Genomic DNA, 27,159 nt, shown 5'->3' with positions numbered 1-27,159 from the left:
GTTATTTCAAAGCTCAAAGGGTACTTATTGATGGTATTTAGCTTCAGAAGATTTATGTGATTCATTTTAAAACATAATGCTCTCTTAAAACAGGCCAGGTCCAGTGACTCATGCCTGTAATCCCAGCACTCTGGGAGACCGAGTGGCAGGATTGCTTGAGGCCAGGAGTTTGAGACCAGTCTAGGCAACGTAGTGAGACCTCATCTTTACAAAAAATTTAAAACACAAATTAGCTAGGTATGGTGGCACACACCTATAGTCCAAGGTGCTTGGGAGACTGAGGTGGGAGGATCGTCTGAGCCCAGGAGTTTGAGGTTACAATGAGCTATGATTGCACCACTACATTCCAGCCTGGGTGACAGAACAAGACCCTGTCTCTAAAACAAACAAGCAAACAAACAAAAAACAGTCATCTCAAATTCAAGTCAAAATAGCAATAACAATAATGAAAGTAATAATAATGCTATGTTTTTACACAATCATTGTAATCATGACTTCTATTAATATTTTATTTTCCTTAAAATTAAAATTACACTATTCAAATTAAAGCAGGCATAAAATTAGATAATAACTTCGATGTATTATTTAAACCTTCGAGGATAAAAATACATGCAAGTTCTTCTAATCATCCAGAACTAAGAAGACATATGAGGTGTAAAATGGATATTTATTTTTGTTATTCTCAATGGAAGATCAAAGTTATAGTATGGTTCTCAGAAACTATTGTAACAGTTTACTTCATGGTACAAAATTGCCATAGAAATTTTTCCTGGTGAATGGCAGACGGGGCAGCTAATATTTCCATGTTTATTTCTCAAATGTAGAATTCAAAAGAGAAGTGTTGACGAAAGAAAACCTAACACCTGCAATGGGAATACATTAGAAATGTAGTACTTTTTTTTTCATGATGTTAATGATTCTAATCTAAATTAATCAAGCTAATTAATGTGTTGCAGTAAGCACTGATGCAAACAGATTTCATTAATAAGTTAATGTAAGTATATGAAAACTCTATCTCTAAATTGATTCCCTTTGAAAAATTTCTGTAAGAACCATAGATTCATCAGAAATGCTCACAGGACAGATCCATATATGTTACAAATGGACAAACTAATAAGTAAACAACATAAAAAATAATCACGGGTAGATGTCCTGGCTTCACTACCAAATCATTTAGTAGTGTCAGGCTTGGCTGTGCTCACTGTTACTGTTATTGCTCTATACCTTCAAATTATTTAGAAGAGCAGTGACATTCTAACTAGCACATGTCAAGTCCCATAGGAGCACTGCTTCTGAACTAAGCTTAAATAAATATTCAATGCTTAATTTTAATTAGGAAATGTTGTTGATATTGTGGTTTTGCTTTGTAATCTGATTTCTACCAAAAGGATTAAAAGAAAGAAAAAAAAGGTGAAAGCAGAGAATAGGCATGTTTGTGGGTAGGGATTATCTTCATTGTGTTGGCAAGCAAGCAAATTTTGCCTTAGAGCTAAACAAATTTTGCTGATACTCAACTGTCAAATTATCCTGAGGTGAAAGATTTATAATAGCAAAGAGATAATTATGTGAGTAAAGATTTGAAAATCTATAGCACATCAGAGCATTTGATGTTGAGTTTTTAACATGTTTCTTCTTTCACCTGTACAGCTATATAAGACAAATCACTCTGTTTACTCTTGATATCCCAGTCTGTATCTGTTTCTGAATCACTGGAGTAAATGTCAAAGAGAGAGGAAGTTCTAGACCACAATTCATCTGTCTGAGTAGTTGCATTACACAGTCTTTTCCCAAACACTTTCAGTTTGGCTTGAATACCTGAAAGAGAATAAGCATAAGTACCTATGAGTTAGACTTTGCTTTTCATATATCTTTAATACACAAAAGATTGATTCAATTGCTTAATCCATTGAAGAGTCAAAACATACCCACACTATGGTGACGGGGCCTTTTCAAAGAAATTTGTGTACTTTTATGCATTGGGCCTTCTTCACAGTGAGTAGGTACTGAAGTGACAGTATTAGATGGATTATCAGCATGAGGTTGGGTTTGCACAACTTCATTTTCACACGTAATCTAAAAATACAAATCGGAGGAGAAACATATTAAAGTCTACCTTATAGGGTTTTATCTTTCAAAAGTTGCAAGTAGTAAAAGAGTATAGCTGAAAATTTTCAGTCACATATTAGTAAGGCTGATACTTGAACCTAGGCAAGGTGAATCTATAGTCCAAGCTTTCATAAATTCTGCCATACTGTCTTTTTTCCACTTATAAATCATGAACTCTGGTCAGCCAGAATGTATAAGCTATTTGCTTACAACTAATTATTTGTTTCTTAAATCAACAGCTAGAAGACATAATACTTTTTTTTTTTTTTTTGAGACAGAGTTTTGCTCTTGTTGTCCAAGCTGGAGTACAATGGTACGATCTCAGCTCACTGCAATCTCCGCCTCCCGGGTTCAATTGATTCTCCTGCCTCAGCTTCCCAAGTAGCTGGGATTACAGGCAGGTGCCACCATGCCTGGCTAATTTTTTTGTATTTTTAGTAGAATCAGGGTTTCACCATGCTAGCCAGGCTGGTCTCAAACTCCTGACCTCAGGTGATCCGCCCGCCTCAGCCTCTCAAAGTGTTAGGATTACAGGCATGAGGCACCGTGCCCACCCGAGATAATATTATTAGTATTAACTTATTTGATGCCTTAGCAGTCATATTATTCTAGAAAACCTAATCATTTGTTCTTTATACTTTATAGAGGACTCCTTTAATAAGATAAATGACTTTTAATACTTTCCTGAGAAAAATTACATTGTGAAATGGATTTTTTTTTTTTTTTTTTGAGACAGAGGTCCCCCTCTGTCACCCAGGCCGGAGTGTAGAGGCATGATCTTGGCTCACTGCAACATCTACCTCCTGGGTTCAAGCAATTCTCATGCCTCAGCCTCCCAAGTAGCTGGGATTACAGGTGCCTGCCACCATGCCTGGCTAATTTTTTGTATTTTTAGTAGACAATGTTTCACCATGGTGACCAGGCTGGTCTCAAACTCCTGACCTCAAGTGATCCGCCTGCCTCAGCCTCCCAAAGTGCTGGGATTACAGGCGTGTGCCATTGTGCCAGGCGGTGAAATTTGATTTGTGGGGGAAGTAATATGGGTAAGAGGTAGAAAGAGGGAGGGTTTCGATATGTAAAAGGTAATATAAGAAAGGGTACCTAGAGACCATGTGGAAGAGAGTAAGAAAAGATGTCTGGAAAAGTTAAGAGGGCCTGGGAGGAGAGAAAATAAGTGATAGAGAAATGAAAACAAAATTAAAGTGTTTAGCAGTAGTGGCAGCTGCCTTCAAACCACTGAAAAAATATTTTAGTAGGTGTCTTTGGTGGCTGTACTATAGGTCACAGGCTATTGATACCCAAGTTAAAGAAACTTTGTGACCTGGCACGGTAGCTCATGCCTCCCAGCACTTCGAGAGACGGAGGCAGGTGGATTACTTGAGGTCAGGATTTTGAGATCAGCCTGGCCAACATAGTGAAACCCCATCTCTACTAAAATACAAAAATTAGCTGATGTGGTGGCACATCAGCTACTTGGGAGGCTGAGGCACAACAATTGCTTGAAACCGGGAGGCAGAGGTTGTTGCAGTGATCACACCACTGCACTCCAGCCTGGGCAACAGAGTGAGACTCTGTTTCAAACATACACATACCCACACACAGAAAAGAAAAAAAAAAAAAGAAAAGATACTTTATAAAGAAATTCTTGTGAAGAGTCCCTTTGTAACACAATTCTTATTTAAAGGGTTTATCTCCATGTTTAAAAAATCATGACCAATTTTCACTAGTTATATCTACGTCTAAGTCAAGAATTGTCAAAGTCCAGAATAAGCACATATTTCTTTACAAAAAGGTGTACTCTGGATAAAATAGAGTTTTAGAAATTTAATCAGGGTTTGAAAATAACTTTTGTTCCCTTTATAACAATAATACATTTTTTTACTGCAAAATTTGCATCATACAGAGAAGCAAAATAAACTAAAGATTAGTCATACTCTCACAATCCATAGCTAAAACTTTATATTTTGATGTTTTTTGTCTTTTCTGTGTATTTTAAAATTGAGATAATATAATGCTTTATAACCTAGTTTTGCCACTTATTTTATATATCATCTTTCTATGTTATTAAATATTCTACATCATAATTTTTATTGCCACATAGGAATGTATTATACAGATATACTACAATTTATTAAAACAATCCGTATTACTAGAAATATTTGAACATAAATCTCTTGTGTAGATATCTGATTGCTTCTTCAGATTAGAAGCTTAGTGGCAGAATTTCCAGGCATGTATTAATCCACTAGAACATGAGTCAAAAGAAAATATCTAGAATGAGGCAGAAAGAGACAAAAGGAAGACAGAAAATACAGAAAATGTCATGATAGACATAGGGGTAAGATTTCAGAGTATAACATAAAATGGGGCAGACGCAGTATTTGAACAAATAACAGCTGAGAATTTATCAAAATGGATAGAAGGCATTAAGTCATGGTTTTGCAAAAGTACTATAAACCCTTTCTATTTATCAAAATAAAAACAACAGAAACCAAACCTATGCACACTACAGTAAAACTGGAAAATGAAGAGAAAAACTTAACAGCAGTCTGAGGAAAAAAGATACATCCTCTTCAATGGAGTAACCATAAGACAGAATAATGCCTAAACTTTTTTTTTTTTCCCTTTGCGAGGGAGTCTCGCTCAGTCGCCCAGGCTGGAGTGCAGTGGCGCGATCTCGGCTCACTGCAAGCTCTGCCTCCCGGGTTCACGCCATTCTCCTGCCTCAGCCTCCCGAGTAGCTGGGACTACAGGCGCCCGCCACCACGCCCGGCTAATTTTTTGCATTTTAGTAGAGACGGGGTTTCACCGTGTTAGCCAGGATGGTCTGGATCTCCTGACCTCGTGATCCGCCCGCCTTGGCCTCCCAAAGTGCTGGGATTACAGGCGTGAGCCACCGCGCCCGGCCATGCCTAAACTTTTAAGGACAACACAGAAAGATTTAAAGTAGAAGGATGGAAACAGATGCAAACACTAAGTTTGCATAGAAAACTATGCAAACACTAAGTTAAAGAAACCTGGTGTTGCTATATTAGCACTATATACCTAGCAACATAGCTTCAAAATATATACATACCTAATAACATTGCTAATAACCTAATGACTTCAAGATACATACCACAAAATGGGTAGAATTTGAAGATTAATATGTAAATTCAAAATCGCAGTGGAAGATGGCAACATCACTTTCTTAGTAATTAATTGAATCAGATAAAAATTCCAAAAGGATATAGGAAATTTAAATATGATTAATAGACATCAGCAGAACACTATCCAAGTGCAATATGCACATTCATCTCAAGTACATATGGAACATTTAAAATACTATTTTGGGCATGTTACAAGTTTCAACAAATTTCAAAAGATTAAGTCCATATATTGTATTTTCTCTGGCAGTAGTGTAATTGACCTAGAAATCTATTGCAAAATTTAACTAAAATGCCCGGAGATATGGCAATTAAAAAATATACTTCTAATTAACCCTCAAATAAAATATAAAATCATGATGGAAATTAGATAATTTATACTAAATAATAAAAATACTCCATACTTAAAACTTCTAAGATTCAATAAAGTCATGTTAGGTGGGGACTTATAATCTTTAATGCACATATTAGGATGGAAAAATTAATTGGGCTTAATTTAGGTTAGATTTATTAATATCATGCAAAAAGTATTCCACAAAATATCTCGAACATATCCCCCTCTCAGGACCCAGGTTTTCCTCTATCAACACCATTCTACTGAATTCTACATTTGGGAAATCAGCTCGTGAAACTTAGCTGCGCCATTTACCATTCACCATAAAAATTCTGAAAATCAATGATATAATTTAACTTCTTAAGAAGTTAAAAACAGAGCAGTGGACAAAATTTTAAAATGTAGAGGAAGGGAATAATGAATAAGCGAAATAAATGAAAAAAATTCTAGAAAGAAGATCAACAAGGCAAAGTTTGTTCTTTGAAAAAACTAATAAAAATCGATAAACTGGTGGGGCACAGTGGCTCATGCCTGTAATCCCAGCACTTTCGGAGGCTGAGGCAGGTGGATCACTGGAGGTCAGTAGTTTGAGACCAGCCTGGCCAAGATGGTGAAACCCCATCTCTACTAAAAATACAAAAATTAGCCGGAAATGGTGGCGGGCACCTGTAATCCCAGCTACTCGGGAGGCTGAGACAGGAGAAATACTTGAACCCGGGTGGCAGAGGTTGTAGTGAGCCGAGATTGAGCCACTGCACTCTAATCTGTGTGACAGAGTGAGCCTCCGTCTAAAAAAGAAAAAAAAAAATCAATAAACCATCAGGTGAAGCTGATCAAGAAAAAATGAAAAAGCAAAAATTACCTCGGCTCAAACAGAATTTTTTCAAATACAAGATTATCATGAAGGTTTTGTGTCAATACATTTAAAAATTTAGATGGAACAGACAAATTAAAAAACACTATTTATCAAAATGGATAAACAAAATACTATTTATCAATATGGATAAACAATAGAACTCTGAATAACATTATAACAAAGGAATTGAATCCATCATAAAAAACCTTTCCAAGCCTTTTTGTCCGACATCTTAGCAAGTCTGTGGTGTCCGTTGCTGCTCTCCGAGCTTCGCAATGCCGCCCAAGGACGACAAGAAGAAGAAGGACGCCGGAAAGTCGGCCAAGAAAGACAAAGACCCAGTGAACAAATCCGGGGCAAGACCAAAAAGAAGAAGTGGTCCAAAGGCAAAGTTCGGGACAAGCTCAATAACTTAGTCTTGTTTGACAGAGCTACCTACGACAAACTCTGTAAGGAAGTTCCCAACTATAAACTTAGAACCCCAGCTGTGGTCTCTGAGAGACTGAAGATTCGAGGCTCCCTGGCCAGGGCAGCCCTTCAGGAGCTCCTTAGTAAAGGACTTATCAAACTGGTTTCAAAGCACAGAGCTCAAGTAATTTACACCAGAAATACCAAGGGCGGAGATGCTCCAGCTGCTGGTGAAGATGCATGAATAGGTCTAATCAACTCTACATTTGGAAAAATAAAACTTGATGAAATAAAAAAAAAAAACCTTTCCAAAAGGAAAACTCCTGTCTTATCAATGAATTCTACCAAATTTATTAATGCATATATAATGGCATTTTATATAAACATTTCAGAGAATGAAAAAAGAGAACAATTCCACATCTGTTGGCATAATCTTCATACCAAACCCGAGAAAGGCATTCCGAGAAAGAAAAAAACTGTAGACCAGTTTCACTCATGCACACAGATACAAAAAGCCTAAATATTTTATTTTAGCTAATATTTTATTAAGTAATATGGGAAAGGAATAAAGCACTTTGACCAAATTGAGTTTATTTTAGCCATGCAAGTTTGATTCTATATTTTAAAATCAAGCAATATAATTTACTACATTAACATAATAAAAATGTTATCCTTAATAGATTCCAAACAACCATTTGATAAAATTCACCATTATTTATAATTTAAATTAGGAATAAAGGGGAACATTTCTTTTTATTACAAAGACAGTTATAAAAAAGTATAGTAAAAATCATATCAAATGGGGAAATATTAAAGGTTTTCCCTCTGAAATTAGGAATGAGAAAAGGATTCCCCTCACCTCTTCTGTTCCCCACACTGTACTGGAGGTTCAAGCCAGTGCAACAGGAAGAATATGAAATAAAACACGAACATCAAACACTTTTTTCAGATGATATTTTGTACATGTATAAAATTCAAGAGAATTTATAAACTATTGAAATTAATAAGTGAGTTTAACAAGATTTTGGATACAAGTTCAACAAAATTAATTTATCAATATACACTTATAGATTATAAAATTTAAAATACCACTTATAGTAGCAAAATCAAATAGCTGTGAATAAATCTAATGAAAGATATATAAGACCTCTACATCAAATACCATGAGTAACTTTTAAGAGAAATTTAAAAACCCAAATAAATGGAGATATATGTTCATGGATTAGAAGAATCAATATTGTCAATATGCCATTTATTCCCACACTCATTTATTAATTCCATGGAGTCATAATCAAAATCCTAGTACGTAATTTGTGAAAATTGACAAACCAATTCTGAAATGTATCTAGAAATCTAAAGAGCCCAACATAGTCAAAATATCCACAAACATGAACAAGAGGTATTAATCAACTGGATATTAATTCTTAATAAAGCTATATAAGACACTGTGATATTTTTGCTAAGACAGGCAAACAGATAAGTGAAACAGAATAAAGTATGTGGAAACAGACCTATGCATATAAAGGGCACTTGATTTATGACAAAGTTGACATTGCAAGGCCAAGAAGAAATGCTAGTAGTTTCAATAAAAGATGCTGAGTCAAATGGGTATCAATGTTGGGAAAATGAAACTTAAATCCTACCTCACACCAAACACAAAATCAATTCTGAATTAGATCTAAATATAAAAGTAAAACAACAAACTTTATTATGAACAGCATAGTAGAATGTTTTAAGTATTAAGCATAAAGAAAATTATTGGTAATTTGGACTACATCAGAATTAAGAACTTCAGTACATCAAAAGACATTATTAAGAACCAAGAGGCAACCCACAGTGGGTGATGATAAAACATTTAACTGAAAAGGACTTCGAGGTAGAATCTATTAAAATTCTAAATCAACAAGAAAAGCCAGACGATCCAACAGAAAAATGGGCTAGATTTAAAAGGGCATGTCACTGAAGGCTACCCACATATCCAATTAATATTTGAAAAGGTATTTCCTTAGTAATTTCATCAGTAATCAGGGGGTGAAAACAAAACACTACTACCCACTCTGCAAATGGACTCAGATGTGAAAGACTAGAAATCCCATGTATGGGCAAGAATGTGGAACAATGGAAACTATCATACTTCTGGTAGAAGTGTAAATTTGTACAAGTATTTTAGAAAACGATTTGGTATTATCTACTGAAGTTTAATACTATGACTCAGCAATTCTAGGTAGATATCCTCAGAAATGTGTGCACATGCGGACCAAAAGACATGTACAAGAGAGTTTATAGTAGTATTACTTATGATATCCCCAATGGGTAACAACCCAAATGTTCAACAATAGACAGACAAATTTTGGTATATTCATACAATGGAATATTACATAACAATGAAAATGAACTACTGTTATATGCAACAATATGGATGAATCTCAAATGTATCATGTTGAACAAAAGAAGCCAGACACAGAAAATGGCTACAGTATGATTTGATTTACATGAAATCCAAAAAAAAAAGCAAACTTGGTTACCTTTGAGGAGAGGGGAGGGGCTGGATATGGGGTGATATAGTGACTCCTGGGGTGCTAGCAATGTTCTGTTTCTCTGACCTGGGTTGTGGTTATACATGTTCAGTTTATGATAATTTAATGACTTGTACACTTAAGATTTGTTCACTTTTCTGTGTATTTGCTATAGTTCAAGTAAACAATTTAAAAAATTCAGTTGCGTTTTTAAAAAAAGAATGCACAATTAACAGTTAAGGGAAAACAATAATCAAGCCCCTTTCTTTCCTTGAAAGTGGTGTCTTATCTTTTCTGAAGCCCCCTAAGGATATTTAACATTCACATTTGTATTTATCTATATATAGCACCAAGCACCCAGAACAGTGACTACAATAGCTCTTCAATAAGTGTTGTAGAATGACTGGAAATATGATTTGTAGACAGCTAGTCCTGGGATTAGGAAGAAAAACATTGGGTGGGGGAAGAAGTCAGATAGACAAGCCAATTTTTTAGCAATGTGATTAGGGTTCTCTATCCAGACCAGGCTGAACATTTATTGCTATTAACTCAAAATCTTTTTTTTTAACCTTATATACTTTTAAAGTGACTATTTTAGAACTCACATGTATTTTTCTCATAATTCAGCAAGTATATTAATGTACTATGGATTGTTATAAATGTTGGCTGGTTACACTTACTAAATGGAAAACAGATTTATTATGTATGCTGGATCTGTTTCCCAATGGTTAGTTTTTATGGGTTATAAAGACTTTGGTTGTTTGACTAGCTTGCCTTTTCTTCCCCCAGTTTTAGTTAGGTTGTATAATTATGAAGAAGAAAATGGTGTAGGGGATGTGTGTGGCACATGTTTAGTATTTATCTCTCTTGCTACACACATATATATGTACATGGATATACATGTTTGGGCAAAGTTTGCATAGGTGGTGATGGTAGACAGATGGTTCAAGGAAAGGACAGCTATCTTGACAGATATACAGCTTGGTGAGGAGGGAAACTGGCAGATAATTGAAAATTCAATTATAATGCAAAAAAATTGTTCTTATAATCATGTAATCATTCCATAAATTTTTATTGAACTACTTAAATTTGTAAAATATTGTTTTAGGCACTGCAATACAATGGCAAAGAAATCAGACATGATCCTAGCTCTCATGGAGCTTACATTCTAATGTGAGAAACAAATATTAAGTAAACGACACAATTATTTTATGGCAATTATGGTAAATGCTACTGAAGTATCTATACTATTGAATCACATGGAGTACATGAAGAATGAGAGTACATAACTAAGTGATCAAGGGGAAAGATGTTTAGCTGATTTTTAAGGGAAAAAGACTTAATCGGTAATGATGGGAGTGGGAGGGGCATAGTTCCAGGATATTATAATACATGGAACAACTGAGCAAAGTCTTGTTGGTAGGAAGTAATATAGTATGTCCAGGAACTGAAAGGTCAGCATGATGGTACACGGTGAGCAACAGGGACAGTGGCCTTGGATAGGGCTAGTGTGGTATGCAGGGGGAAAAAGCATGCAGGGCCATGTAAATTGGGTTAATAATTTTGTTTTTTATCTTAATAATTGCAGGATGCCATTAAAGGGTCTTAAACACCCACCCCAATGTAGGAAGCAGGTTAGTACTGCAGAAAGAGTGTTGGTCTGGCAACCGGACCTAAGTAAGGATTACAAACTCCTGAGGAAATTACTAACCTCTTGCTATAATTTAATCTGTCATGGTGGTAAGGCTGGAAAGTTTATCACAAGGAAGGCTGGAAAGTTTTCTTTAAAATGGTAAGTGGGAAAGAAGGTAGTAGTAACCAGATGCAAAATAAGTGCAAACAATAGAAGAAGGAACAGAAAAGTAGGCAGAAGAGAGCAAGATGGGGAAATTCAGTTCACCAGGGATACTGAATTTAAAGGCAGCTAGAGCTAGTACCAGTCAAAAGGAAGTTTAGGGGTGGGAAGGGATTTATTAGCAAGCTCCATCTTCATCTGTAGCTCCACATCTCCATCGGCCCATCATCTGTGACACAAATAAGGGACTTTCCTCAAGCTTATGTAATGTTGTGCAAACACAGTTTCAAGCACTCCAATCCTGGAGATTTGCTCAAATTAAACCCTTTCTATTTAAAAACCCTGGAGCGGGGAGTGAAAGCAACTCAATACTCTGCAGGATAAGACTCTGTGTGTGTGTGTGTGTGTGTGTGTGTGTGTGTGTGTGTGTGTGTGTTTTGGGGAGGAGCAGTTAGAAGGAATTAACTGGGTTACTTAATTCCAAAGTGTTAGTGCTAAATGGGACCTCGGAGATCACCTCTAAAGTACACTCCTAAATTTGCAGATTAGAAAACAGGAACTTTCGAGATGAGGTGCTTTTCCCAAGGTGACACTAAGTGGAGGAGCCCAGTCAGAGTCCAGGGGTCCTTCCACAACCCTCAGTGGTCTATCTTTACCTGTGAAGCCGCAGCCTGCTTCCCAGCTCGTGGACGTGTACAGGAGACTAGATCTGGGACAGTCTCAGAATGCCTGGCTGCCTGGAGCTCTCCTCCCATGTCCGGGCGGCCTGCTTGGTCTCTCTCCTCTTCCCCCTTAGGTGCCGGGGCGGGCACGCGGTGCAGGGTGGGCACGGCGCCTGCCACTAGCCTCAGGCGCTGGGAGAAGCGCAGGTTCTTCTGGATAACCGAAGAGACGTCAAAACAGGCTGGGGCAAAGTGGTCAGAGCAGATGACCGAGCGGTCATTGCCTCCGTACCAGTCGGCGCGGCAGCCCCGCACGAAGCGGTCCCAGAGCAGCCGAACGGCCCGGTCTTTGGGGAAGCGGAACAGCGACTTCCCAGACTTGGTGGTGTTGCCGCAGTGGGCGGCCACACAACGGGCCGGCATGGCGGCCGTCTTCGGTGCGCGGGAGCCGGGCTCCCTGGATCTTCGCCCTTGGGCACGCTCCTCGCAGCTGCCTCGGCGAGGCACGTCCTTTCCTCCTCACCTGTCCCCTCTGGGTCGGGATCGTTTCCTTCCCTACCTCTGGCCACCGGAAGTGGCGATCTGGGGCCCCCAATGGGAGGGCTCTTCGATATCTTCCTCCTCCTCCTCCCTGCACTGCTCCCCAGGAGCAGGTGGACACAAGCAGAGGGATACAAATTTCGCGCGGGCAGCGCTGAGGTGGGTCGTAAAGAGCAACGGACCGGAAGTGGTGGTTGTCATAGCCACCAATGTGGCCAGGCTCTTCCCAAGCTTATCCTCCTCCCAATACTCCCGCTCTGTTTTTATGAGGCCGGGAAAATAGAACGAGGAAGTGGTGACGCACTGGGCGCTCACGAATACAACCAAAAGCTACAACAACTGTGTGGCCCTATGGATTCGGGAGAGGTCCAGACCGGAAATGGCCGTTTCCATGGTAACCCTGAGCCGGTTGCCTGGGAGATGACCTCTTTCGGGTCTCTCTGAATCTGCTGTAGCGTCACCTCGAAGGCAGATCTAACAGAGATCCTGGACTGTCTCCTATCATGATTCCCGGGAAATATCGCTCTGTTTCTGGCCGGGCTGCGAACAACGTAAGCTGGGCCTTCTACTTTCTCTTTCTTCCCGTTGGTACTCTTTCTGACTGGCGTCTTTGTCCTAGGAGATGGGCTGTATTATTGGGACCGGGGCCGCTGGGTCTGCTCAAGCTATTGTCTGACCGGGGTTTGAGGTTCGTGGGCTGGACCAAGGCACAATTTAATATTGTATGATGGGTACTCAAAGTCTTGTCCAGCATCTGGGCTCCCCAGAAGGTGGAGCTGGTCAGCTGTGAAAGGTTCGGGTTTATTTAAATTCCTTTGGCCAGTCAATTCCTTTTTCTTTTCTTTTCCCTTTGACTGTGAAGAGAATTTATCATTAGGGACTCCCACCTCCTTCACCTGTCCCATTGAGATATTTATTTAGACCTGAATGGCAAATGTCGAAAGCCTGAGTACTAACTAGAGGGTTAAATTGCTGCCGACATTTTGGAAAATAAATCAATGAAATCTTTTAATTCTTAGATGTGATTTTATTGTTTTCAGCAAATCCTCAGAACAAGATCATTTACCAGAAACAGAAATCGAGCATTCTGTTCTAATTTTTTGTTATATTTTTATGTGTACTTTTTTTTTTTTTTGGAAATATGTGTCTGTGTATGGAGAGCAAATTTTATGGTTTAATTTTTACATTTCAGGTGAACTGTGGGCTTCATCTGGTTATTCAAACATCATCGCTTCCTGAAAAAAACAAAGTAAGATTTAAGAAGGTTGGCCTTTAAGTAGAAGATTGTTTTATTTTCTACACAAATAGCAGCATGATTTAAGAGTAGATTCTAAACTGAAAAATTTAAGTAGATTTACTTAGATTTCCAGTTTAAAGCTAGTTCTTACTTTCTGCCTACATAAAGCCAAAATAACCCTCTTTAAAAAACTTAGTGTTATTTTATTGATTACAAAAGGTAAGGTTTGTGTGTGTGTGTGTGTGTGTGTGTGTGTGTGTTTTGACATTTACACTTTTTTTTTTTCTTGAGACAGGGTCTAGCTCTGTCACCCAGGCTGGGGCACTGGGGCACAATTTTGGTTCACTGCAACCTCTGCCTCCCAGGCTCAAGCGATCCTCCTACCTCAGCCTCCTGAGTAGCTGGGACCACAGGTGCATGCCACCAAGCCTGGCTAATATTTTTGTATTTTTTGTAGAGACAGGTTTCACCATGTTGCCCAGGCTGTTCTCCAGCTCCTGAGCTGAAGCGATCCACCTGCCTTGGCCTCGCAAAGTGCTGGGATTACAGGCGACAGCCACCGCGCCCAGTGATACTTACACATTTCTGAAATCAGGAGCCTTCTTAAAATTGATGGCATGTCATAGTTTAATTGGGGAGGTTTTTTTTCTTTCTTAGTAGAGGGTAAAATAATGGTATGTCTTACTACTGATGACACCTTAGATAAAATGGTAATTGGGAGGGCATATCCACACATCCCATTTAAAATCAGGGAAGAAAAAAATAGGTTAGCAGTGGACACATGTTAGACTTAATGTTATTTAGAAGTTCAATATGAATATGAGATTTTTTTCCCCCAGACTATTTGCCCATAATGTCTCTAGCATTTCTAGAATTTCTGGCTTTTGATTTAATTTTTGAGATTTTGAGATAAACATGTTTATCTTTCCCTTCTGTCTCACCTCAGCATTTATACTCACCTACTTTCTACACACTATGTCTCAAGACACAACATGATTTTTCCTCCTTTGACCATGTTGGAAACCTCTAACCATCACAATTCAGGTGTTTCCTAAAAAGTTATTAAATAGGCGTCACTGGAAGAACTCTAAAGTGAAGGGCAGAGTTCACACATAACAGCATGAAGAAGGGTAAAAAAAGGCATGAGGAAGGTAAATGGAAGGATATCGTTAGTCAAGGAGGCAGCTGTTGATGACATTATATATGAATATGAAAATAGTGAACACTCGGAAAATAGATCATTTGATCATCTCAAATAAACATCAGTTAGATTAATTGAAAAATATTCTTTATTGTAATTGAGCATAATGGATTCCCTCCAGAGCTTTCCTAATTGATTTCTCTGGACAAGTCCTTTCCCACCATTATAATGTTTCTAGGGACTGTGTGCCTCATCCAAACATTTTTTCCAAACCATTCACTTTCTCTTGTGTGGACATCTATTCAGAGAAAATACCTTCAGGTCTTATAATTCCTAAGGATGTAATGCAAATGCCAACATAATGTTTATAGTATGGATACCTTAGAAGCATCTTAATTTATTCAAGGTACATATTTGGGTTTTTTTGTGGCTAATCATAAGAAGTTGTTTTGGTTTTGTTTTTCTCATTCCTCCTACCAGATAATTATTTTAGATCAGTTTTAGATCAAGTGAAAACCCTTCTTAGAAGACTTAAATATACAATTGTATTATGTTATAATAGGACATTTAAAGGGATTATAATGATCAAAACAGTGATGTTTTTCAACAGCATTTTATTTATGTTGTGTGCTTTTTTTTGTAGCAAATGGTTCTTTTAATCATTGTATTTGTGGTGAGAGCATGGAGGGATCGGAAGTGTCTCAGCTTGGAGTTATCTTTTATCTGACCTCATAAAATTGACCCTGATTTTGTGCGTGGTAAAATACAATGATAGAGGTGCAGTCATCACCTCTATCTAGTTCCAGAATTTTTTCATCATTCTAAGTGGAATCCCTATAGCCATTAAGCAGTTACTTTTCATTCCCTGCTTCCCTTAAATGCCTGGAAGCCACAAATATGCTTTGCATCTCTATGGATTTGCCTATGTGGTATTTTGTGTCAGTTTTCTTTCACTTAGCATGATGTTTTCAAGGTTCATCCACATTGTACCATGTGTATCAGTTATTATATGTTTTTTTTAATTATCTTCATTGCTTAGTGTTAAATTCGCCTCCAAATATTTTTTTCTTTAATAATGTTTTTCAGGTTGAATTCAAGCTAAATAAAGACACATCGTCATTCCCCGGTAGACTTTCACAACATGACCTTGAAAGAAACTACTCAAGTAGGCAAGGTATTGTCAGTGAGTAGAGATCAGTTGTGGTTCATCATCTTTGAATAATATTAACTGTTTAATAATGTTGAATTACTAGATCCAAATAAACTTGAATTTAAAATGAAATGGTTCACTGGGACCAAATTGGTTTGGTATTTTTAAAAAAATCATTGGTTGTATATATGTAGCATAGTAGATTATTTCCAATATAGGAAAAAGCTGTTATTATTTTCCTTTAAGGGTGGGCTATACACTAGAGAATGGAAAAAGAATGTTTCAGATACTGCATTAGAACAGTATTTGGAAGTCGCTAATTAGAGAGAGTAAGCGTATGGTAACACAAATATTAAGGAAATAAGGAAAGAATGGAAAGTCAGCAGTAGAGAAGAAACAATCTTTCCCTGTTACTATCACATATAATAGTAGATTTTATATTAAAGGCTTTAAACTTTAGTGTCTATCACTTGGGATCTTGTTACAAATGCACATTCTTAGTGCTCCCCCTCCATCTTCCCCATTCTGATTTTGTAGGTCTTGAGTGGGATTTGGAAATGTGCATTTTAATAATGTCACAAGTGATTCTGAGGTATATGGTTTGTGGGTCATCCTTTGACAAATAGTGCCTCATATGATCTGATTATATTTCTGAAATATATTTTTCAAATCAAGGAAAAATTTTCTTCACATTTGAATCTTGGTTTGTTGCTGACAGCCATTAGCTTTGTGTAATGTGCTCATGTTAAACACTTCTGAATCCACATATACAAAACTGCCTTTACCTCTTAGGAGTTTATATGAGAGGGCTGATCAATATAGGCCTTTCTAGGTTGTTCATGTTATTACTGTGGGAACATATGGTGATTTTAAATATTGGGTAATTTTCTCTCTCTTTTTATTTCTGGGCTGACTTCTTGGACCCATCTAATCTGACATATCTTTTCTCTTTCCTACATTCTACACTCTTGTCTTGACATCAGCCTAACTGCAATTCCACAGTTCAGGAAGCATCTGTTTTTGCTTTCTTTGATTCAGTTCAGTACATATTTATAAAGCAAGTATTATATGCCAGTCACTCTTTTAGGTACAGAATTATAGATGTGAAGCTTCAACAAGGGTTTTTATGCTTGCATTGTGAATTTCCTTAACATTTTTAGTAACAGTATCTTAAAAGTTTTCCTGAAATCACGAATCAAAATTAAGTACTTTCACTAAGCTTTTCTTGAGTTAAAGTAGGGAGTTAGTAAACAGATTTGAGGACAGCTGGCCAGGCAAATTTATTTAAGTGGTGAAGTGTTACTAGATATTTGCTAATGAGGAAATAGCATGGATGTATTGAATTTTGTGAACTTGAGAGATGAATAAAGTTTTATACATAAGTAATGACCCATTTAGTATGAATTAACTCTTTAGGGAAAAAAAAACCTAATTGGTTTTCATTTAAAAAATTTATTCAAAATTAGGTTCTGTGACAGGACACTCATTTGAAATGTCTTAAATGTGTACCTGGTTGCTTTCAATGTGCTCCCTCAATAGTTCCAGGCAGTTTCGTGCAAAGAAGGCCAGACAACTTAATTCTTTTCTTGACTTTTCTACTCAAATTTTACTTCCACGGGCATAAAATTTTGGAAAAATTATAAGTAGCACTTTATCAGGAAAAGCTTAGGGATGTCTGTCTAATAAACTATCTTGATACCCAAACATTATAATTAATTTCAGTCATTTCTTGTTTTTCAAAATTAATCAAACATATGATAGCCTGTCCACACAAATTAACCAGTGGTACTCTCAGTCAAAAGTAAAGACACTTGATATTTTATTTAAGTTAGTGAGTTTAAAACTTGATATGTGATTTCTTTTAGGCTTCTTAGAATACTAAGAGTTAACCCCTGTGTCTTTGAGATTCTATAAGCGCCATATATTGCAGGAACTACTATATAATAAAATTTCAGTTAACCTGACCTTATTGATTAAATCCCTTAATTAGGAATTTTAAAATATTTGTGTAGAAGGGAAGAGGCAATACTTTGCTCTTAAGATAATGATAAATCACTGGAAAATCTAGAGTTAAGATTTTCGTTACCAAAACAATCTCAAAGACAGGGCCGAATGGATGCACATATATGGCAATATGTACTATGCCATCCATTCATCCACCTGTCTGTCCATCCACCCATCTGTTCATTTATCCATCCATGCATCCATCTCCTCATCTATATATTCATATATCCAACCAGCCATCCAGCCATCTGTGTATCTAGCAAACAGTGCAGTGAACATTCTTACCAAATTTAGACCATTATACTTCTTAACACTTTGAGATGCTATTTATATTGAGATTTTTTTAAACAGAAATGACACACACAAAATAGATTTTCAATTAAGTCTTAGTAAACTGGAAAAACAATTAATTTGTCTATTGATTGCCTACTGAATTTAGACTTTACCAAGAATATAAAGAATGTAAAATGAGGTTCATCACCCAAGGAGCTTGTACATTTAATTGGGAAGACAAGGGCTACATATCTGGTAAGTTAAATAGTAATATAAGAAATAAATAATAACAGGCCAGTTGCTATAGCTCACACCTGTAATCCCAGCACTTTGGGAGGCCAAGGTGGGTGGATTGCTTGAGCCCAGGGGTTCAAGACCCCTTCTTGAACATGGTCAATAAGATGAAACCCCATCTGTGAAAAAATACGTAAATTAGCTGGGTGTGGTGGCACATGCCTGTAGTCCCAGCTGTTCGAGAGGCTGAGGTAGGAGGATCACTTGAGCCCAGGAGTTTGAGGCTGCAGGGAGCAGTAATCATGCCATGCTGCATTCCAGCCTGGGTGACAGAGCAAGACCCTGTCTCAAAAAGGAAGAAAAATGAAATAAACAGTAACAAACTGTTACAATGAAAATTTTGCCGCATAGTAATGTAGTTTTTATGTGGGTGTTTATATACCCATATATATATGTGGATATTTTAACTGGGGATCTCTCTGGTTCCCAGTTATTTAGAAGATCTTGTTGTGTGGTAGATTTAAGGCCTTTTACCCTAATCATTCTTATGGCTTTCTATTTATTGTAAGCAGTATATCACATTGATAGTAAGTTCATTATGCTGATATTGATTATGACTTCTGTATATAAAAAGAGCTAGAAAGTTTAAGGATAAAATTTCTTTATTCACTGAGTGTAAATTAAATTTAATCTTTGATTATTGACTCTGTATCTCAAGTCTTGTAAAGTTTAAATTTGCCTCTTAAAAATTGAGGATTGCCCTGAAGCCTTAACAAAATAATTCACAAAACCTAACTAATGCTAACAAGAGAAATTGAGGTTGTCTGCTGCTTGGAGTTTTTCAATCTTTTATCTTTAGTTGACCAATTAATCTTTAATTGGTTAATTCTTAGACTGCAGTCAGTCTTTAGACTGGTTTTTGTTTGTTTTGTTTTTGTTTTTTTTAACCATCTTGACTTGATATCCAAATCAATTTACTGACTTGTGGTTGCTTTTAGGTATCCTGCTAGCATGTGGTCATGCCAGAAAATCAGTTTGTTGGTGAATATGATGTCAATTCTGAATGCTTATGCTCTAGAACATCATTATTATCTTGATATTTCACAATATTCAGAAAAGTGGGATGTGAGCACTGATTATTTTGTTCAAGAAACTAGGGGTGAGATACTTCAGTTTATGCCTTGCAGACCTGAGGAAGCTAGCAAATGCCATTGCCTTATAGCTTTTTAATATGATTTATATAGAACTTGATTTTAAGTTGTCATTATATTGTCTGGTGACCTCCCAAAAAGTAGGTTAGCTTTCTAGATTCGGTTTTGATCTTTTTGTTAGTTTCAACAGCAGAATTCTGTGGTAACCTCAGGTTCTATTTTAGTCTTATACTTACTGCTGCCTTCAAGCATTTCAACATCAGTTGCTGCTCAGAAGATTTTCTTTTTATAGAGGAAAATATGGTAGATTTCCTCTGGCATTCAAACTGTCACATTTGACCCATTACTCAAATCTTACCTCATTTCTGAAACTTCTCATCGTTCCTTCTTGACCATTTACATTCTTCTAGTTCTTTAGAAAATATCTTAATATTCACCTCCCCCCAAACCCATCTGTAACCACCTTCATTAAGTAAAAAATAACCAGACACACTTATGTGCAAATTTACGAGTAGGTATTCTTTTTATTCGACATTTATGTATGTTGTTCTATTTTTGAATTTCATATGTGTATTTATTAATTTCAATCTGTTAGATTGAAGGCTACATAATGGCAAGCACACAATCTAACAAACAGCCTATAAACCTTAGAGGGGTGTCATATACTCTGTGGACCCTAACTATGAGAATACTAGATTTACTGACATCCACTTTGGTATCTTGGCAATATTCTCTACTAATAGTGGCTGAACATACAAAGAAAGAGATGATGCGAGGTTTACATCTGCTATCCAAAACTACTTTTTGTGTATTTCCTATGCATCTCATCCACAACAAATGTGACAGAACTATATGGGCTGGAAATGAAAACTACCATGAGCTCCTTGTCAGCATTTGGAGATTCTTCCATTAAGATACCTTCAAAATCCAGAATCTGGCAGGGCTGTCATAGCGCTGGCCCAAATATATCTGGTAATGAGGGACTATCATTTTAGTTATAGAGAGTTAGAATTTAAGACAAGAAGTTAGGATTCCAAAGGGATAAAGATAGCACTGGAGTAGTTCTGTACTTTTAACCAATCTGTAAGGCAAGGGAAAAATTATTTGGCATACATGAAACACATAGTTTAGGTTTAAGAAGGAAAGAAACAGATTCAACTTAGTAATTAGTTTCAAGTGTGGAGAGCTATGGAAACTATACTTGCTAGATAGGATATTTATGGTGCCAAAATTCTCCAAATATAAGGTGACTTTAGTTTCAATACTTTGAAGGTTTTTCTTAATTAAGTAATTTGTATATCATTTTAATAGGTGATCATATTAATTTGGTGAGCTCATCATTGTCATCATTTCCTATTCTTCAACGTTCTTCTGAAGAGAAAATTCTTTACTCAGACAGGTTGAGCCTAGAAAGGTGAGGACAATTTATTTTATTTTCTTTTTTTTGACTAGGTAATACATAGACATGGTACAAGATTTGAAAGATGCAAGTCTCCCTCCTTCCTACTGTTCCCCAGTTATTCAATTCTCCTATTTAGATATAATCATTTTTTTTTTTTTTACCAACTTTTTGCTTCTCCTTCCTGAGGTATGGTGAGGAATTTTATATCTATATAAATAAAAGAGCTTGACTATACTCCGCAAGAGTACTACAGCAATTCTAAAATATGACATTGATGAAAAATGGATTTTAGTATAGAAAAAAACTACAATATAATCCTCACATGAGCTTCCTGGGCCCTATCCAGTCTAGTTTCCTGTTACTTCACTGGCTTCATCTCTTCCTACACTCTCCTTCACTCACTGCTCCAATCATACCTGCCTCCTAGCTGTTCCTTGAATACACCAAGAGTGATTATACCTCAGGAATTTGGTACTTGCTATTCCCTCTGCCTGGAATGCTGTTCCTCCTCATATCTTTAGGTTCATTCCCTTACCGCCTTCAGATCTTTGCTCAAATGTCATCATTTCAGGGATGATTTTCTCTGGCCATCCTCTCCAAAATTGCAACCCCTTACACACTGAAGTCTCCAGCCCCCTTCTCTGCTTTCATTATTTTTCTTCTTAGCATTTTTTACCCTATAACATAATAACTATTTACTTACTATGTTTATTGTCTGTCTCCTGCTAGAATACAGGTTCCATAAGCACAGAAATTTTTGTCCAGTTCTGTATTCTTGATATTTAGAACAGAACCTGGTACAAAACACGCTCTTGATAAAATTTTTTTAATGAATGAATATATTTAGAACTTGATCCCCATCTTTACATCTAGGAAACTATCCACAGTAGCATGATGGATGAAGGATCCCAACCTCTACCCCAGTGGTGTAACCAGTAGAGAAAACATCTCTGCTATGCATACCTTTAGCTTAGCAGTGCACACCTGACAACAAATTATAATGAACTATCTGTGTTTATAGTTGGGAAAAACTGCTGGAGGTTCCAACATGTTCTTTTGTATGGAAAGTAACACTGAAGGGCAATATTGCTTATGACATCTTTGCGGTATAGATGGTTTTTGAGAATGCTGTCTAATATTTATAACTTTCATTATATTTTATATTTTAAAATGTTTTGAGGGATTTTTTTGGTAACTTTTCTTTTGATCTCTGAAAGACTGGCCAAGAATAGTACCTCAGCTTCCTTCCGTTTCGTGTTACTTGATATTAACAGGAGCCAGTATTTTTAAGACTATGACATAACAAGTTAGGCACTTCCTTTGTAGCTTGGGGTGACTCAGGCAATTGTGAAGATGGGTCCTTAACGGCATGGGCCTCTGGGGTGGAGAAGCAAACTTTGATCCAGCAGAGACTTGCTTATCAAGAAAGTCAGGATTAAGAGAACTGACTCTACTTCATTGGTTGTGAAATGACAGAATCACAAAGATATAAAGTTAGGCACCGTTTGACAAGAACCAGGATGTGCAGTCAAGAAAGTTTGGCTAGCAGCAAGAAACTAGCTCAGGGATCAGTTTTGAGAGCCAGTGGGTAGTGCCAGTGATTTCCAAAGGCAGATATGCCATGCTTTGCAGCTTCTTAGCTAGGAGACTGAGGGGTCAAGAGCAGAATCCAACTCTGAGAAGAACTACTTGGAAGAGCTAGGCTCTGGCTCTTTTGGGAGTTAGGTTAGCCCTGGAGTACCAGAAAGACAGCTTATCGGCACCCAGAAGGAAACACAGAAGCAAAGGCATAGTCCAATAGATGTATCGGTAATGGGGTAGGAGGTGTAGCAACTCAAGAGTTTTGTAGGCCTAGAAACTCCCCTTGAGGGCACTGGTTCTCTGGTTATTATGTATGTTTGCTTGCTTGTTTTGTTGGAGTGACAGAGGTTTGTGGGGTTAAGTGGTATACAAGTGAACCTTGGCACTGGGACTTAACCACTGTGTTTAGTATCAGAGAAAGTGACTTTATTTCAATCTATGGTAGCTTATGTAAGAGGGAGGTTGTAGGTTATTTATTTTCCTATCTTAGTGATGACCGATTCAAGAACTGGATGAAATAGAAGTTGGGGAATACCAGTAAGTTTAAGAGAAAAAGAAAAAGACTGAAGCAGAAGTGAGATGATTTCAATTTTTTGCTAAGCTGATGCACAAAGATACAAATTTTAAGGTAGAATACTTATAATTTATTAACTTATGATTTATATACTAAATTTATTTATTTATCACAGTTGTGATAAAATAGTTGGATAAAATATTGTTATAAAATAATTGGATAAAGTATTGTGATAAAATAATTGAATATGTAAGTGAATTTTAAATATTCTGTGATAAAATAATTGAATACATGAAATGAATTATAAAATTAACCATACATTAAAAGAATTAAACTATTGCCCAAAATTTCCTTTTCTTTTCCTTTATCTTTAACAGATTTCTTCAGAATCTATATTTTTAAACATCATATCTTTGTTAGCCATTAACATTCAGTTACTTCTTTTTTCTGTGAATCATTATTTTTTCTCTTTATCAGGAAGATTCTGATCACTTTCATAGTTTCAGTTATGCTAGTAACACTGATTTATTTTCTTTAAAGCTTACATTAACTTGATTTCTACAGAAAGAGTATTTCTAATAAACTTCCCTATTAGAGTTGTTCACACTCCGATAGAGCTGTATTTTCCTTAAAGACTCCTTTTGACCTCTCAGACTAGAATCACGCAGGACCTCCTGTCTGCCCCTATTATTTTACTACTAGAATTCTTTTTTTTTTTTTTTTTTTTTGAGACGGAGTCTCGCTCTGTCGCCCAGGCTAGAGTGCAGTGGTGCGATCTCGGCTCACTGCAAGCTCCGCCTCCCGGGTTTACGCCATTCTCCTGCCTCAGCCTCCCCTGTAGCTGGGACTACAGGCGCCCACCACCTCGCCCGGCTAGTTTTTTTTTTTTTTTTTTTTTTGTATTTTTTAGTAGAGACGGGGTTTCACCGTGTAGGCCAGGATGGGCTTGATCTCCTGACCTCGTGATCCACCCGTCTCAGCCTCCCAAAGTGCTGGGATTACAGGCTTGAGCCACCGCGCCCGGCCTACTAGAATCTTTAAAGGGCCCTGAACTTACTTCACATGTAATACGTTACAACATTTTGCATAATAGAGGCTTACTGTTTTAAATACTGCTGAAAGCATATATTTTTAAGGTTTCCTACCCTGTAGGACTCTAAATGTTCTGCAAAGTTCAAAGTGTGGAGCATGTAAACATATACATAAAGTCTTAGTTTCTGAGGAAATGTTAAGGACCACTTTGCCATTAATAAATCTCAGTATAAATTTTTTTTTAATCAAATCGAACTGTAGATGGCTGAATTTCTTGCTCTTTTGAGGATGTCATCTAGCTCAACAGTCTGTGATTCCCTGAGAGACCCTTTTATATGTTTTTAACTCTGATGACTTAGTTGCCTGGGCAGTTGTTATATCAGTGAATTGATGCCAAGGGCACTTGTCTGGTTAAGTGACAAGATTCAGTCATTTAAACCTCTATCACAAAAGACAATTATGTTGAATGTTTTCTCATGTTAAGTCAATTTCATGTGAAATAAATTATATTTGAGTTTTTTAATGAGAGCTTAGACATAATTTTAATAATAAACCCTGTCAAAGTCTATTGGGTTTTTTTGGTGAATGATTTACAATTAAATATAGGTCGCTTAGTTCATGGGGGTTGGAAGTGGTCCAACTTATTTTTTTCTCCTCACAGAATGAGAGCACAAAGATACTACTACTAATATTTGTAAGAGGAGGTAGGCGGCTGAATCATGACCTAATTAACTTTTTAACATTTTTTTCTAGACAAAAGCTGACCGTATGTCCTATCATCAATGGGGAAGACCACCTTCGTTTGTTGAACTTTCAACACAATTTTATAACTCGGATACAAAATATTTCTAATCTACAGAAGTTAATATCCTTGGATTTATATGATAACCAGATTGAAGAAATCAGTGGGCTTTCTACTCTGAGATGCCTTCGTGTCCTTCTGTTGGGGAAAAACAGGTATTCTTTGTAGAGCAGTGTTTGTTTGTAACCTAATGTTATGTGTAGGATTAATGTGGAGATGACAGAATTGAATAATACTTAAGAAACGAATAGGCTAAAAATTTTAAAAAAATATTTGAATTATTTGAGTGGACTAAGATCCAGTCATAATTCGTTTCATGAGATTCAGTTTGACAATTTGTCACACCAAGTAACATTTATTATGTATTTTACTTCCATTGCTTTTCAGTGCCATATCTTATAGGGAAGTAAATAGCAGACTTTGGCCTTGATTTTGTTTGCTTAGAACTTACTTTAAACATGTGTATTCACTTTAGGCTTATGTATTTCACTTGTGACTCTTCCCAGTGTTTGACTAAGGGTAGACACTCGATACTTTGTGATTATCAAATCACGAATTGATTCTTTTTCAGACGGTAGTTTCAGTTTGTATCTAACATTACATCCTATATGAACTTCCCCAGTTCCTTTTATACAACTCTATTATGTAGTGCAACTATACAGTTCTTGACTTATTTCTTTGAGATTCATTCATTACTTTTCATTCTGTTTTACTGAATAGCTTTTGCAATGCCTACAAAGAAGGGCTTTACAGTAAAATCCAAAAATGATTTTTATATTATCAAATGAAGAAGTTTAGATATAGTATCATAACCAGGCTAGGTTCTCCTCCCCCATCTTTCCCTGCCTTCCACCCTAGCATGGATCTTGGATTACTCCTTGCAGGGAAAAAAAGTAATATCTTTTCCTCACCCGTCTCAAGGTTCATGGCTGACACTCTATAAAAATATTAACAAGAGAAAAGCATTAACAATTTATTTAATACAACTTTTACATGACACAAGAGCCCTCATAAATGAATATCCTCCAAAACAGGGAAGACTGTGTATTTTTATGCTTAGGTTTGGTAGCAAGTGGACAGTATGATTGGACAAAAGGAGGTATGAGCTAATAGTAATAAACTGGGGGAACTTAGCAAGGTCTATTTGTTCAGATTCTTCTTGGTGTCTCTGTGTCTTCATTCCCTTTTTTGGGGTATATTATGTATTTTACTTCCATTGCTTCCTTCCATGAGGGTCATAAGACCCTCATTCCAGAGGACTCCTGCCCTATACCCACAAAGGGAAGGGATAGATCAGATACTTCTGTCTATCTGGAAGATAGATCAGAGAATTCTTTTTATGGCCTCAGGGGAGAAAGGTGAGAGAAGCTCACAGAGCGAGCTTAGGAAAGGTATCTTAAATTTAAGGTAGGGTAGGTAGATCAGAGAATTCCTTTTGTGGCCTTAGGGAAGAAAGGTGGGAGAAGGTCAGAGAGTGAGCTTCCTCCTTTTTTTTTTTTTGAGATGGAGTCTCGCACTGTCACCAGGCTGGAGGACAGTGGCGCCATATTGGCTCACTGCAATCTCTGCCTCTCGGGTTCAAGTGATTCTCCTGCCTCAGCCTCCTGAGTAGCGAGTATCTGGGACTATAGGCATGTGCCACCACGCCCAGCTAATTTTTGTATATTTAGTAGAGACAAGGTTTCATCGTGTTGGCCAGAATGGTCTTGATTTCTTGACCTTGTGATCTGCCTGCCTTGGCCTCCCAAAGTGCTGGGATTACAGGCGTGAGCCACCACGCCCAGCCTGAGCTTCCTCCTTATATGATTTTCTCAATTTCCTTCAGCTTAAATTACTCAGTATGCCACTGTGCCATAGTTTGGGGTGTTGTGTACTGAGCCTTGGCTGTCTTTATTCTCACTACCCAGAGATAATATAAGATACTTTTCCCAATATCATGTCCCAGAGTTCTAGTCTCTTGTTTGTCCTCCATAGTTTTTATGAAGGCTCCTATCAGTGTAGTTTATTACCCACAATTAGTTCAAGTGTTAAGCTAAGCATTATGTAGTCTGAGCAAATTTGGAGCATATCTTAGTCTGTTTATGTTACTATTAGGCAACCCATTGGGGGCCAAATTTTAACATGATGTTCAGTGGGGTCAGATACTCAAACCATAGCAGGGAGATTATAGAATCATAGAGTATTAGAGTTTGAAGTGACCTCAGAGAGTAGCTTCCTCTTTTTACAGATGGAGAAATGGGAAGGCAAAGTGACTTTTGCAAAGTTAGATATATAC

At 37.0% G+C, this 27,159-nt stretch overlaps 2 protein-coding genes and 1 pseudogene across 5 annotated transcripts in view; 2 read left to right on the top strand and 1 right to left on the bottom strand.

Annotated features, from left to right (window-relative positions):
* Positions 1–517: 517 nt before the first annotated feature.
* On the bottom strand, positions 518–12,407 carry THAP10 (THAP domain containing 10). Its single transcript, XM_017851170.1, has 3 exons — positions 11,818–12,407; positions 1,926–2,073; positions 518–1,815 (listed from the first exon to the last, which is right to left on the bottom strand). The coding sequence occupies exons 1-3, from the start codon at positions 12,244–12,246 to the stop codon at positions 1,619–1,621; spliced, it is 774 nt and encodes a 257-aa protein (XP_017706659.1). The 5' UTR covers positions 12,247–12,407; the 3' UTR covers positions 518–1,618.
* Positions 6,663–7,141, top strand: LOC108514738 (40S ribosomal protein S25 pseudogene; annotated as a pseudogene). Its single transcript, XR_001881316.1, has one exon. The product of XR_001881316.1 is annotated as a 40S ribosomal protein S25 pseudogene (transcript).
* A 9-nt stretch (positions 12,408–12,416) lies between the features above and the next one.
* The window catches only part of LRRC49 (leucine rich repeat containing 49), a 159,318-nt gene continuing 144,575 nt past the window's right edge, over positions 12,417–27,159 (top strand). Inside the window, exons 1-6 of one of the 3 annotated variants that reach the window (XM_017851169.1) lie at positions 12,417–12,914; positions 13,556–13,612; positions 15,828–15,915; positions 18,335–18,423; positions 20,865–20,967; positions 24,836–25,039. In XM_017851169.1, the coding sequence (XP_017706658.1) occupies positions 18,363–18,423; positions 20,865–20,967; positions 24,836–25,039 (368 nt within the window). In that variant the 5' untranslated portion in view covers positions 12,417–12,914; positions 13,556–13,612; positions 15,828–15,915; positions 18,335–18,362. The remainder of the gene's footprint in view (positions 12,915–13,555; positions 13,613–15,827; positions 15,916–18,334; positions 18,424–20,864; positions 20,968–24,835; positions 25,040–27,159) is intronic. The other 2 variants (XM_017851167.1, XM_017851168.1) reach the window with 2 other exon arrangements.

This window comes from Rhinopithecus bieti, unplaced genomic scaffold, assembly GCF_001698545.2.
Source record: "Rhinopithecus bieti isolate Rb0 unplaced genomic scaffold, ASM169854v2 scaffold_31548, whole genome shotgun sequence".
In the NCBI taxonomy this organism is placed as follows: domain Eukaryota; kingdom Metazoa; phylum Chordata; class Mammalia; order Primates; family Cercopithecidae; genus Rhinopithecus; species Rhinopithecus bieti.
Note: the sequence above shows the minus strand (reverse complement) of the source record. Positions and strands in the feature narration are given on the sequence as shown.